General features: G+C 61.9%; 1 protein-coding gene across 1 annotated transcript in view; it reads right to left on the reverse strand.

Annotated features, from left to right (window-relative positions):
* Nucleotides 1–13,925, reverse strand: part of AGRN (agrin) — a gene marked incomplete at its 5' end in the record, with an annotated part of 35,540 nt that extends 21,615 nt beyond the window's left edge. The window contains 2 exons of the mRNA XM_012557847.2: nucleotides 11,471–11,732; nucleotides 13,761–13,925. Coding sequence (XP_012413301.1) covers nucleotides 11,471–11,732; nucleotides 13,761–13,925 — 427 coding nt within the window. The remainder of the gene's footprint in view (nucleotides 1–11,470; nucleotides 11,733–13,760) is intronic.
* Nucleotides 13,926–13,927: the final 2 nt, after the last annotated feature.

Consider the following 13,927-nt stretch of genomic DNA (forward strand, 5'->3'; position numbering starts at 1 on the left):
TCAAGTCAGCGTCTGGGAGGGTTTTAACGGGTCCCCGCAGGGAGGCTGAGGTCTGCACCAAGGACCCAGTTCTAGGCTGCGAGCTGTGTATGGTTGCGAGTGTCCCCCTCCTGTTGGCCCCACCCTGTCAGTGTGTGTGTGGGGGGGCAGGTGCGTACACACAGGTGGGGAGTGGGCTGGGTCACAAACAATAACCAAAGGGGTCCAAGCTGGAGGGTGGGGTGGGATAACGACCCAAGAAATCGCGTCGCCACCTTCTCCCCTAGGAATTGACAGCAACACCTTAAACCACTCCCCAACTCCCGGCGCCAGAGGAACACGCAAATGAGTTCCATGCAAACAAGCTGTATGCAAATAGAGGCCGGGGTCCCGCGAGCCTGGAGCGCCCCCCAAAGGCCTCCCCGGAAACGTCGCCGCCGTGACGTCACAGCGGGGCGGGGGCGCGCGGTGCGCTTGGAAGCGCTGGTTGTTCGTAAGGAGTCGCCATATGTGCCCCCCAAAAAAACACCCCTTCCCCTGCCCAGCTACAGAGGGCGAGGGTCCCGCCCCACCCACCGCCCTCTCCCAGCCCAGGCCTGCTCTCCCCTCCCCCTGCAAGCCCCGAGCCTGGCTAGGAACTGCCTCCGCCACAGCTTGGTCCCGGGTCCAGTCCCCACCGCCCACTCATGTCCTGCTCTGAAACCCGCCAGGGTCAGAATCCTTAGGTGACCATCTCCGTGACCAGCACCGACTCCCTGTTTACCGTTCCCGCTTCCCCACCTGCAAACTTCTCCCACACCACCCGAAGGCCTCTGGGAGGGACCTGAGGGCCCCGGGCCCCTACCACGCGGTGGGGCGGTCCCTCCTGCCTGGACCTCGTCACACACACCCGTGCGCCCTGCACTGACCTCTGCCCACATACCCCCTTCTCTGGCCGATCCCACCAGCCTCTTGTCCCCAAGGTACAGCCTGACCTCGGGCTTTGCGGGGCTCCTAGGGCCAGGCTGCACCCTGGCCCCATCCCAGGACCCCTGGGGTCAATCCCCTGCATGGCCGCTGACCTGTCACCCCAGCTGCCACACACACACACACACACACTTTCATACATTCACACACGAAGTCTCACTCATATATTCACTCTTGCACTCTCCCGTCCACATGCACACTCATACACTCACATGCACACTTGCACTCAACAGAGCACATTCACACATACAGTTCTATGCAAACATTTGTACGTTCACACACTTGCACTCATTCTCATACATTCACACACTCACATGCTCACTCATATATTCACACATGCACATTTACACTCACATTAACATGCACACACTCAGCACTCAGGCCTCTGGGGAAGGGTGGGCATGTGGGGTCAGGAGGTCCTTCTTCCAGTCAAACTGCTGTTGCTAGGTCACCCAGGCCACCCAGGGGTCGCTCTCAGGTTTCCTCTGATTCCATCTTGGGAAAGGGGTACTGACCACAAGGCCAGGGGCTCCCCTTCCCGGTGACCGCCCTACCTGGGGCCACCAGGATCTCCCTCACTCTGCACACAACCCATGGTTCCAAAGGCATCTCTGCGCCTGCAACTCCCCTGGCTGTCCTCGCTCTCCCACTTGGGGAAGCCCCTGGTGACAGTCTCACCACAGCCCAGAACTGCTGCCACTCCCTGCTGGAGGGAAGGGGTAGTGCTGCCTCTGACAGGCCCCTCAGACAGGGGCCTCCTGACTCCAAGCCTAGGCAGTGTCCCTGGCCACATGCTGCCCGAGCCCTGCATGCCTGACCCTGCATGCTGCCACTGGCAGCTGTGAGGCTTTGAGGGCAGCCCTGCAGCAGAGGAAACACAAACTGGGGCATGCATGGTGGGGGTGGGGGGAGGGTCTGGTGGCCCAGATGTTGAATGGGATCCCAGATGAAGCAGGGCATGCGTGGGGGAAGTGGTCTGCCAGCCTGCGGGGCTCTGAGTGGGGATACTGGATGAACCGGGGCATGCATGGGGGGTCTGCCAGCCCAGGTGTTGAATGGGATCCCAGATGAACCTGGGCATATGGGGGGGGGTGTCTGCCAGCCCTAGGTGCTCTAAGTGGGAAGCCCAGCCAGCTGCGGGCCCACGCTGGGGTAGGGTCAGGCAGGCAGGCCAAAGGCGGTGGAGGGTAAGCGGCAGCAGCCTGGCCCCACCTAGCCCCAGTCAGTGTCTGAGCCCCCCGCAGGGGTGGGGACCTTCAGGCAGACAAAGGGCCATTGAGGCCCCAGGCCCGTTGGGGGAGGGGAGCTCAGACTACTCAGGCTATTTTGGGATCTTCAGACCCAAAATCATTCAGCCCTGACCAGTCCACGAAGGCTCTGGTCGCGGATGGGAACAGAGGATGCTCTGAGCCAGGACCAGCCTGGTCTCTGGGCTCACACTCACTGTAACGCATGACTGCACATACCTGTACACACACACTAGATGTTCCAATCTCATACATGCATACAGACATGCATGTACACCTGCTCACCCAGGTTTGCACAGGCAGTGGGTGACCTCTCAAACACACACTCACCTGTGTGCACACAGTGTCCTTCACAAACAAGTGTGTCCCTAGTCCCCCCACACACATGCTAGGTGTTATGCACGGTGCACACACAGGGTCTGTTTCACACATACACGCACACGCGCTGTCCCTCACACATTCACCTGCATACATATACAGTGTGTCCTTCATTCCCCCCGTTGGATGTTGATCCCACCCACGTATGCTTGGGTGTACACACAGGGTGCCCCCTCACACACACCTGCATGCACACACACAGGATGTGCCTCGGGCTTCATGGGGCTCCTGGGGCCTCGTCAGGCGCTGTCACATGCGCCTCCCCCCCCAAGGACACCCACCAGCACACACGCAGCATGTCCTTCAATTCCCCACACACATGCTGGGTGTTGGCCCGCCATGTACACTTGGTGCACACACACACACACACACTCACCCTCACACAGAGGGTGTCCCTCACACACTGTCACCTGCATGCACACACACAGCATGTCCCTCACCCCCTTCCCCCAAGTACACATGGTGCACATACAGGGTGTGCTCTGCCACCTCCAGGTACTTCTCTGGCCCTGAAAAGTGAGTGGGGGAAGGGAAATGCAGAGGGGTGGGGAGCAAAGTCCCCAGGCAACTGAGGGTCCCTTTCTCATGCAGATGTCCCTCCTCCTCCTCCTTCTGGAAGGATGGGTGGGGGCTGTAGAGGGATCTGGGTTCTTCGTGTCTGCCCAGCATGGGGCCCAGAGTCCGGACAGGGGCCCTCCCCTCCCCACGCACAAACCCTCTAACACAGGCTCTGCCCCTGGCCACTGGCTCCACTCCCCACCCCCCACTGCGCCCTGGCTGGTCTCGGGTCTGGCTGAGCCTGGGGTCTGTCTGCCCCCCCCAGTGCCCTCCCCCAAAGGACCTGGAAGCTTCCCGAAGTCACAGGTGTCTGGCTGCCCTGGTGGGGGGAGGGGAAGAGGAAGGGCCGGCAGAGCAGCCCCCCCAAGTCCGGGGCCTCCTGGTGTCCGGTTTCAGGCTGTGGCATCCCCTCCCCCTCCCCGCAGTGGACAATGGGTGTTTCACAGCAGCGAGGCCCTGCTGGGCCAGGCCAGCTGCCAGAGGAAGGCTGGCCTTTCGGGCGGTGACTTCCCCAGCAGCCCACAGCCGCCACAGTTGTCCACCATCCTCAGGTGAGCCTGACATGGTGCCCGTGTTGGACCCCCTGGGTGTGTGTGCCTTCCTTTGGACCACCCCTGCCCCGCCCACCCCTCAGGTCCAGGGCCCACCTGGGTTTGAATCCCAGCCCTGCCACTTGGTCGTGGTGCAGCCTTAATGCCTGGCAACAAAACCTGCACTGCAGGGTCTTTGGATTATGCGGAACAGTGGGAAGGGGCTCAGCAGGGCTGGCTGGGGCAGCCACATGCCGGGAAGGTCGCCTGCCCGGCCCCATGTTCATCCACCAGCCTGGAAGAGCCCCTCACAGCCAGGGCCCCCTAGGCTAAGTGCAGGAGGTGTGCCCCGTGCCCCATAAGCTCTCCACCCTCAGGGAGGTTACATTCTGGTTACATTATAGCAATTTCAGACAAAGTTCAGGTAGGCTGGAGTGGCCTGGATGAGCTCCAGACTGAAGGGTCTAAGAGGTAATATCTGCAGAGAGATCTGAATGATGCGGGCAGGGGGGAACCCATGCATAGATCTGGAGAAAGAGTCTTCAGCCAGGGGCAAGAACAGATGCCAAGGCCCCAAGGAAGCTGCAGGAGGCAGGAGGGGCCTTCGTGGTGAAGCCAGGGAGTGACAGGGGCAAGGGGCAGGCACAGGGCAGGTGAGCAGGTAAGGAGACCTCATTGGAGGGGGAGCCTTGGATGCTGCCACCAGGATGTCAGTGCAGCCATCACAGGGCGCCCGCTGGTCGGAGGAAGGCAGAGGGGCATCTGAGAAAACGTCTGCGCCTCCCCTCTGGCAGCCCCAGGCCGGCCACTTTAAGCCAGGAGGAAAAGGAAATCTTCCTCTGGGAACCAGGGTGCGGCCCAGGTGTGGTCAGTGCCCAGTGACTCATGAGACCTGGTGGCCCTGCTGAGAGGCCACGTGGGGAGTTCCAGGGTCACAGAGGGGGAGGGGGAGTGCAGACAGATGCTCACTGTGACCAGAAGAGGCAGGGAAAGGAGGGGAACCTAGATGGGGAGGTGGGGAGAAAGCAGCAGTGCAGGAGAAACAGACACAGGACAGAGGAGAATACAGCAGTGACGGTGGCATTGAAGAATGAGGGAGGAGGATAGCTGGGCGCCCAGCAGAGCCAATGGGACAAGGGTCCCCACATTTCCGAGGGGAAGCCAGCCGGGGTCCCAGCAACAGGGACACGGGCAGATCCCTGGTTCCCAGCCCCCTCCTTGCAGCACACTGGCAGCCACCCATCCTCACACAGGCCTCTAGCCCCTGTACCTCCCTGCACCCTCCACCCCTCCCTTTGCCTTCAAAGCACAGCTCAGACTTGATCTGCTAAGCCCCCTACCCACCCTGTCCAGGACTCAGCAGAGCCTGAGAAGGTGTGAATACCCTGCTAAGGTGTGAACACCCACAGCAGCACCAGAGTCTGGATGTGTGGATAAGTGAACAGACATGGAGGAGCCCCGAAGCCTGAGCCTCACTGCCCTCAGGAGAGCACTGGGGTGCACACCCATTCCCAACCCCTACTCAGCCCAGATGTGCACTGAGTCTCACATGTGGGCAGAGGGACAGGTGCCTCTGGAGGCCACCCCAAGCTCCCTGCTTTTCCCAGTGTGGAGGCTCAAGGAGGGGGCTACTTGGGGAGGGCCAGCCGGACCACAGGCCCACCTCAGGCCATCGCCAGACCCTCCCCTGCATGGCCTGACTCCTGAGCTGCCCTGTTCCCTGCAGACAGGACTGCCTACCGATCTCAGGGTTCAGCAGGCACGTGAGGACAGAACTCAAGTGGGCCCGCCCAGGACTCTCTCCTGGCCCTACACAGCCCCACCCAGCACGTGCTCTTGTCACTGTAGCTGACAGCTGGGGTCACCCTGGTTGGACACTGGGAAGCTGCCACCGTCACTCCCAGAGGAGGAGCTGGTGGGGGATGTGCCTGGCACCTGCTCAGCTCATTGCCAGGCACAGGCACAGACGTGCCACAGGGCACAGCTGGACCACGGGCGCAACCGGACCAGGGGAAACAGCCAGACCACAGGGCTCAGCTCGATCATGGGGCACTGCCGGGCCATGGGACTCAGCCGGAGCAGGGGGCACAGCCAGACCAGGGGGCTCAACCAAACTGGGGGGCACAGCTGGATGACAGGGCGCAGCCGGACCAGGGGGCTCAGCTGGACCATGGGGCTTGGGTTCAACAGTGAGACAGAGGCCTTGGACACAAGCCCCTGAGACCCAGCCTGCCTGTACTAGCCCACTGGCCAAGCACCTGTCACCACCCCACCTGGGCCAGGAAGTAAGGGCTGGCCAGGACCTGGACCCCACAAGTCCAGGCTGTGACCAGAACTCACATATGCACAGATGGGTTTCTCCCTAGAGCCATGTGGTCCTTGTGTAGGCACACGTGCACATGCAGAGTAGACATACACAGGCACACACACGTACACATCACAAATGCACATATACACTTGTGCACATGTACAGCACATGCATGCACAGTGCATCCATGTACACACACGTACATATACATACATACACAGCACAGGCAAGCGCATGCGCGCGCGCACACACACACACACACACACAGCCACTCACAGCTGGAAACAGCCGGCTGCCTGTGAGGAGAGAGCTCCCCCCTCTCCCACGCCACAAGTCCAGCGGGGGAAGCTGGGGGCTGGGCAGGGCCGGTTTCCCCCTTCCCAGGTCCCAGTTGTAAGCAGCCCTTGGCAGGGGGCCTTCCTCAGAGGAAGTTCTCAGGATCTGTCCTGGGGGTAGGCCCTTGGAGGAGGAGCTTCCCTCCGTTCTGGAGGCTCTACCACAGACCCCCATTCCATCAGCTCAGCAGGCAATCCTGCCTCCCCGGGACTAGAAAGTGGCCGGTCCCTGAGCCAGAGGGCAGCACTGGAACATTGGTTCCACCCTATGAGCCTTCCTGGGACTTCAGTGGTTACGCGGTGGGTGATGCCTATGCTGGACAGCCCCAGCAGTCCCCTAAGCCTGCTCCCTCCCTTCATTCCCCCATCCCAATAGGGGTCCTGGGCAGGAGTGCAGGGCAGGAAGGGGAGTCATTCCCAACCCCACCCAGGCTTGGTAGCTATTTCTGTGGGGTCCCTGCCCACCCAGTTATCAGAACCTGGGGTTGGGGTGGGGGAGCCCACAGTCTCTGAAGTGAGCAGCTGGCCAGGTTCCTGCTGGTGGAGGCCAGGGACTGAGGGACTGCGGGACTGTTTTGCAGCTGTTTTTCACCCTCCTGCTGTGCCGGTGACAGGGAAGCTTTGATTCTCAGGGTTTGAGGGGCTAATCCTTCAGGAAGGAAGGGAGGCAGCCAGGCCACACAGCAGCAGGGGAATGACCGGGATGACCTCTGACTGGACCCTGGTGACCTCGAAGATGGAGTCACCCTCATCCCACCCAATCTCCCTCCACGGATGCTGTGAGGGCACAGGCTGGTCCCACAGAATACACTTCTGTCCAGCACCCACAGTATAGACTTAGGGAGGCAGCCAGTGTAGACATAGGCAGGCGGGACAGTTTCTTTTCCATTTGCCCATCGGAAGAGGAGAATGGAGGTGCCCTCCTCCCTCCCCTCCCTAGCATGGGGGTGTGGGAGTCTGGAAAAAGCCAAGAGCTATTTCCACCAGCTCGGCCCTGCCCTTTTTCCTGTCTAAAGGGGGTCACCTGGGGGAAGCGGGATCTCCTCCCTGACCACCACTGAGCCCCTGTGGTTTCAGATTGCAGTCACAAAGCCCCCTGGGGCTGCCCCAGCAACTCCCAGGCCCAAGCGAGCCCAGCTGAGCCAGCTGAGCCAGCTGAGCAAAAAGGCCGACAAGTCCATTCTTGTGCACGGGGAGTGCCTGATCCCACTTCCTACCAGGAACCCCCGAGTGGGGAGAAGGCCGTGGGGCCTCCCTACCTGGGTGGACCCCACCCCCAACCTCAGGAGAGAGATTCTGGGCAAGCAAGCCTCCAGTCCAGGCCCAGACCTGCCTCCTCCAGGGTCAGCAGGCTGGGGGAGGGCCCGAGTGGGGTCTGGAGGGGCAGGGCTAGAACCTCAGTCAGGAAAGGGCCAGGAGGGAATCAAGAACAGTGAGAAGCGACACACCCCAACCCCCATGCCTGCTCAGCAGGGAGGAATAGGGGGCAGAGCAAAGTGCCTGAGAGCAGGGCTGCCTGCCCCCCAGCCCAGAACCTCCCTTAACCCCATCTGTGTCTTCGGCCACCCACACCTGCCCACAGCCCACCGGGCCTGTTCAGAGACCCAGAGGTGCCTCAGCCAGGCTGGCCTCCTCTCCAGGCCTAAGCCCAGGCTGTCCTCCTGAAGGCCCTGTTCCCCCAAAGTTCTTGCTGCTTCTGGGACCCAGAGCACACCCCCCAAGCCAGGAAGAAGGGAGGGCCCTCCAGGCCGGAGTCTAGCTGTCAGGACCCCCAACTTCAGGGCTGAACAGGGCAGGGTTGGGCTAGAGCCAGACTCATTCCGGCCCTGGCCCCCTGCCTTGTACCCAAGCCAGGCCTCAGCAGAGGGCAGACAACACTTCCTTTCTCCACTCCTGGCCCCTCGTGGGGAGGGAGGGCCCAGGCCACCCTGCTGGCCCTCAGTCAGGCCGGAGTCCTTCCTGGGGGCTTCAGGGGAGCTCCAGGACATGCCTTCACGGGGTGGGGGTGGGAAAGGGTGGGAGGCTGGGGATCTTGTGGGCAGTGCCTGGACCAGGACAGGGTAGCTTCAGGCTGTAGGAGTGTGGGTGGCCACACTGAGAGAGGCCAGGCCGCCTCCCAACAAAGCGGGGGTGGGGGTCTCCTTCCAGAGCCGGAGCCCTCCCCCGCCCCGCCCAAAGGTGGCAGCAGAGGGAGGGGCGCATACCTGTCTCAGCTATGTCAGGAATGTGGCTCCCCAGGCCAGGCGGGGGAGGAGGAGCCAGGCTGGGGAGCTGGGGGAGGGGCTTCGCCCTGGAAAGGGCCAGGAGACCCTGCAGGTCTGGGGAGAAACTGAGGAAGGGAAGCTGGTCTCTAGTAGAGCTGACAGTCAGGTGTGCTGCCACTGGCAGGAGCCCTTTGGAATAGAGTCAAGAACCACACCTTTGAGGAGCAGAGCCCTGGCAGGGTGAGGAGGGGGAGGGCCAGGGCTGCATGGGGCCTGATGGGGGCAGCCTCCATCCTCTCACTTCAGGGATACCCTCCCCAGGGTTCTGGGCAAGACACCCCTCCCAGGATGTGACCATTCTGCAGAGCAGATCAGACGCCCAGGCCAGGGAGAAGAGGTGGGGAAAGGAGGGGAGGGGTCTGAGTACTGGGGGGAGGGGAGGGGCCACTGAGCACAGAGGCCTTGAGTCTTTCTGACTGTGGTCTTTGGGGGGCCTGGCTTGGAGTTGGGAGGGGCTGCAACCACCCATTGAAGGAGGCACCCCTGGCAGGCCATGCCCCCCATGTTCTGGGCCTCCCTGTGGGGGTCCTCGGGGAACAGGGATTCTCCCACAAGGAGGGACCCAGTGGTTTCAGGGTAACCTCTGCAGACCAGGAGCTACCAAGACTTTACCCTGTACCCTGTGGGGTGAGGTAGCTTGTGGCCCCCTGGGAGCAGAATAGGGTAGGAGTCAGACAGGGAGGGGTCAACTTGGCGAAGCCCTGTCCTGTCTGTCCTCCTCACTGGGGAGAAGCCTGGGCTCTGGGTGCCCAGCCCCAGTATCTGAGGTGGGGTCGGCTGTCCTATCTCCCACAGAACAGGAGGTGGGCCCTCCTCCATCCCCAGCCAGCCTGGGTGGGCTGGGCACAAACCAATTGTTTCTTCCTCAGGCCTGGCCGTAACTCCAAGGAATCTTGTCCTTCAGGCCCTGTGATGCACCCTGAACCTTAGGCCACCCTAGGTACCCTGGTCTTCTTCCAAAGCAGAAATGGACAGTCAGTCCCAGCTTGAGGTTTCCAAGGACCCTGGTGCCTCACAGGAGAGCCCAAGCTCCTTCACTGGGCCCTATTCTGGACCCCCGTCCTGGGGGGCTCCCCCAAGCAAGGCTTGACAGACACAGCCACCCACCACCTCAGTTGACTAGAGATCCAACTAGATTCAGCTCAGGGTTGCCCCTCCCTGGTAGCCTTCGCCCACCAGGGTCTATGGGCTGGGCAGCGGTCTTGCTCCTTACCAACCATCCTGCTGCCAGCCTGGGCATTTGCAACACAAAGCCAGGGCTTAGCATGGGTCAAGGCAGCTTGACAGATGCCTTACCATGTTCTGCCCAGAGTGACCACCTTCCACATGCCCTCTGACCCCATGGCAGGTCCTCAGTTACTGAGTCACAGACCCTCAGAGACTGGACCCACCCAGCCTCACAGAGTTAATTATTTCCTCTCTTGATCTAGAGAGACCGGGAATTGTCAGTGCCCGACCTCACTCTCCTGACCCTTCCCTGACCGATCCCCAGCAGCGAAGACCTGGTCCTGGGCTCCAGCCGCCCCTCAGCACCCCCTCCCAAAACTTAGCATCATTGGCAAAGCCAGTCCTACCCCGTGTCACCTCTCCCCATCAGCAGCCCCACAACTGCCGCCTCCTCCTCTCCCCTAATGGAGCCTGCTCAATTGACCCAGCCGCCCACCAAGCTCACAAGCTTCCACAGCAGGGCCAGTATCTCGGTGGTCCCCATTGGGGAGCCAGACTGGGATCCTGCATAAGATGGAGATGCTGCCCCATGGACACCTGCCCCATGGAACCCTTCTCGGCCTGGGCCCAGAAGGCAGCCGACCACAGGCTAGAGAGAAGCTGTAGGCTCATTTCAGGACTGCCCCTTCCCCTGTGCAGCCTCCCCACCTTGAACATGAGCTGGAAGCCCAGGAGCTGAGTGTCCACCTAGCACCCACAGAGACCCCTCAAGCAGAGTCACAGTAGAAAGTCAGAAGATGAGACTTCAGCCTGGCCAAGAAGGCAAGGGGGGGTCGCCTTCCCCAGGGCAGGAAGTCACAGACCCTTCCCACCACCCTGGGAGGAAGCATCCTCTCTGGACCACCCCTGGGCCTGGGTACATCCCTTCCCAGGCAGACGGGACAGACAGGATGTGGGGGCAACGAGCAGTTCCTACACCCCCCCTGCTTCATTTCCCAGCCAAGGATCTCAGCCCCCAACTGGGACTGTCCTGGGGTTAGAGGGGTCTGTCACGTGAGTCCCACTTCCCAGCGGCTGGGTGGGGGAGGGGGCATCCTTGGGCCATTCAGAACAGACAAGTGGGGGCCGGGGGCAAGGAAAGGTTCTTCATATTCCTTAGGGTCCCAAACCTACCCCTACCCACAGAGCTGCCCCGTCTCAGAAATGACAGCCCCTTTGAAACAAACATGGCGCAGTCGCTCTCTATCCCTACATACTGCCCCCACGCCCCCAGCAAAGTTTGCAGGACATCTGGGCCCAGTCTAAACAGATGTTTGGGCTTCTGTGGGAACATCAACAGCTGGTACTCATTCACCTGGTCCCACCCTCTCCCCTGGAAAGGGGGCCCTCAAAAAGGGAAGTGAGCAGAGCTGGGGGAAATGGACACATAGGAGGCCTGTCCTTCTGTAGGGCTGGGACTCCTTCTGCTCTGAGACGAAGGACGTCAGAGTGTGGGTGCTAGCGTCAGCACTTGAGGCCCCTGACCTGGGTTGGCCAGACACAGACAGAAGCAGGGAGCACGGCCAACGGAGAACACCGTGTGCTCCAGCCAACAGCAGACTTTCCCTCTGTCCTCAGAGCATGACGGGGCCCTAGCTCTCAGTCACCTCCTCCAAGCTGCCAGCCTCTGCCCACAGCCAGTCACCCATCTGCCACCACCTAACCACTGCTGCCCTCCCCACTCCCTGACCCCTCGCACCTTCCACACAGTGCTCCACCTCCTCCAGGTTACGCAGGGTGATCCGCATGAGGCTGGAGTTGAGCATAAGTTCATTCTTGTGGGCTGGCCACAGGTATGGGGGTGCAGGGTTCACAAAAAAGATCCTGGTGTCCCCAGTGGACACCTGGTTGTCACAGATGAGGGGGTCTCCAAAGCCACCAATCACCACCTTGTTGCCACCGTCCAGCAGGCTCTCCGGGGTTACAACATCTTTGCCCTTCAGGTACCGCCAGACCCGAACCTGGGAATACGGGGGCAGGTGTCAATGGTGCCCTTCCCTCTGGGGGACAGGGGTCCACAGAGGCCAAAGGTAGTGACCTCCCTCACTTCTGGCCTTGGTTACTCAGGCCAGATGTCCTGAGTAGACCCAAGCCCTGGGCTGTCACATGGAGACCTTTGGTCAGCCCCCCATCGAAAGCTGCAGGGACACCACAGGCCCTCATACATGAGGACACACTGCCCGGGAACACACTCCCTCCCTCAGGAGGCAGCTCCCGAGCTCCCAGGTCCAGCTGACCCCAGCCACCCTAAACCCCAATAATACCACCTCAGCTCACGCTAGACTTGGGGGCCCAGGGCATCTGCCTACCAAGCCCCCTCTGCCTCTCCCCATCTGCCCACCCACCACTCGGGGCCCACGTGGAAAAAACCAGGAGCAGGGGCTTCAGGGGGACAGGCTCAGGGCTGGGGGCTCTGGGCCAGCCCCTTGGGTGGGCTACTACACCCTCCCCTCAGAAGGTGGAAGCCCCCTCCTCCCACCAGGCTCCAATAGCGTGTGCAGTCAAGGCACCAGGGAACCACAGAATCAAGTTCGGGCAGCTTCCCAGGGTGCCCCACCCTCCTTGCTTCTCAGGCCCTAAGGGCACCTGCTCTGACAAACTGCCACCCACTTGGTCCTGACAGCCCCAGCCTGGGGATGTACATAGTGGGCTGTACAGGCAGCTCCTTAGGAACAGGCACTCCCTGTTGAAGGAGCCCTAAGAAAGCCCCTTCCTCAAGAGCAGGGGGTGGGGGCTGGAGGTGGGCAAGCCTGCACCCAGCCGGAGCCTTCTGGAATGGGGGGTGAGAGGCAGTGGGTGGCCTATCCCCTGCCTGGGTCTTCAGCATCTACAGGGCTCTGTCCACCTTCTGTTCACCTAGGTGAGGCCTTGTCCAACCCCACTCCCCCTGCCCCTGGAGACAGACACAGTGTGTTCTGGAAGGCCTTAGGATAGCCCAGGCTGGGGAGGGGCTGAGTGGCTTTCATCACCTCCCCCCCCCCCCAGCCACACCCAGGAGCTGCAGGGAGGAAGTCGGGAAAATCCTGCAGGGACTTGGCAGCATGCCCCGCGGGTCGTGGAGGGGAGGGGGGTGGCGGGGATCCCAGCTGTAGACTGCATGGGCGCCATCTGAAAGCAGCACTGCCACCCTCCCCATCTCCATGCAGGAGGAACAATCTGATTTCTGGTCTGGTCCAGCGAGGTGGTTTCTGGGCTGGAGGGGAGTGAGCGGGATTTTCCTCCCCAGAGCCCTCCACTGGAGCAGATTGCGAGGGAAAAAAATCCACCATATGAGACCCAGGGGCCCCAGATCCAACAGAGGGTGAAGCAGGACAAAACCCTCCTCCCTGTGGCTGTGGGAGCCCAGGTTCTCCCAGAAGCTAGAGGGGGCTCCTGCCCTTGCCGCCCCCACCCACACACTAGACTCGGCAAACCCCCCCCCGCCCCGTTCCTGACCCCACACCCAATCACTGCAGCACTCCCACTAGGCCGTGCATCCCTCTTTTGACCACCTCCTCTCTCACCTGGTAATGGCTTCTGGGGGGTGACAGCATTCACTACAGGCCCGGCCCCCACCCCCACCCCAGCAGGGACACTCACACCTCTCCTTGTCCCTATTCCCTTTCTTTGGCTGGTGGGGAAGGCGTGCAGGAGCCTTGAGTGGGCTTGGGGTTGGGGAGCAGACACGACTGGCTCCCCCGGGCCTGGGCACTGGACTGCAGCGGCACCGCGGGAACTTTCCCTCCGGTGCTCGCGAGTTTTCCGGGACCGGGGCCCCACCCGGGGGCTCGGCGGTCGCCAAGGGAGCGGGATCGGACGCTGCAGAGCGTCCGGGAGCGCGTTCCCACGACCTGGGGGCGGGGGTCCCAGCGGGCCGCCGGCATCGCAGGGGAGGGCCTGGGGCGAGGGGGCCGGGATGGAGAGGGGAAGCCCAGGCCCGGGTGTCGAGGGGGGCTGGAGGGCCACAGAGCGGCAGGGGGGTCGGGGGCCCACGGGGCTTGGGGTCCCACCTTGCACGAGTACGTGTGCTGCACCGGGTCCACGTTGAGAATCTCTTCCACCGTGCCCGTGAGCACGACGTTCGCCTCCTCCTCCCGCCTCTCCAGCGCCCGCTCCGGGCAGGTCCCGCCAGCTCCGGGCAGGACGCTCGCAGCCACCACCAGGAGCAGCAGCAGTG

The sequence above is a fragment of the Trichechus manatus genome, unplaced genomic scaffold (genome assembly GCF_000243295.1).
Source record: "Trichechus manatus latirostris isolate Lorelei unplaced genomic scaffold, TriManLat1.0 scaffold00122, whole genome shotgun sequence".
NCBI lineage: Eukaryota > Metazoa > Chordata > Mammalia > Sirenia > Trichechidae > Trichechus > Trichechus manatus.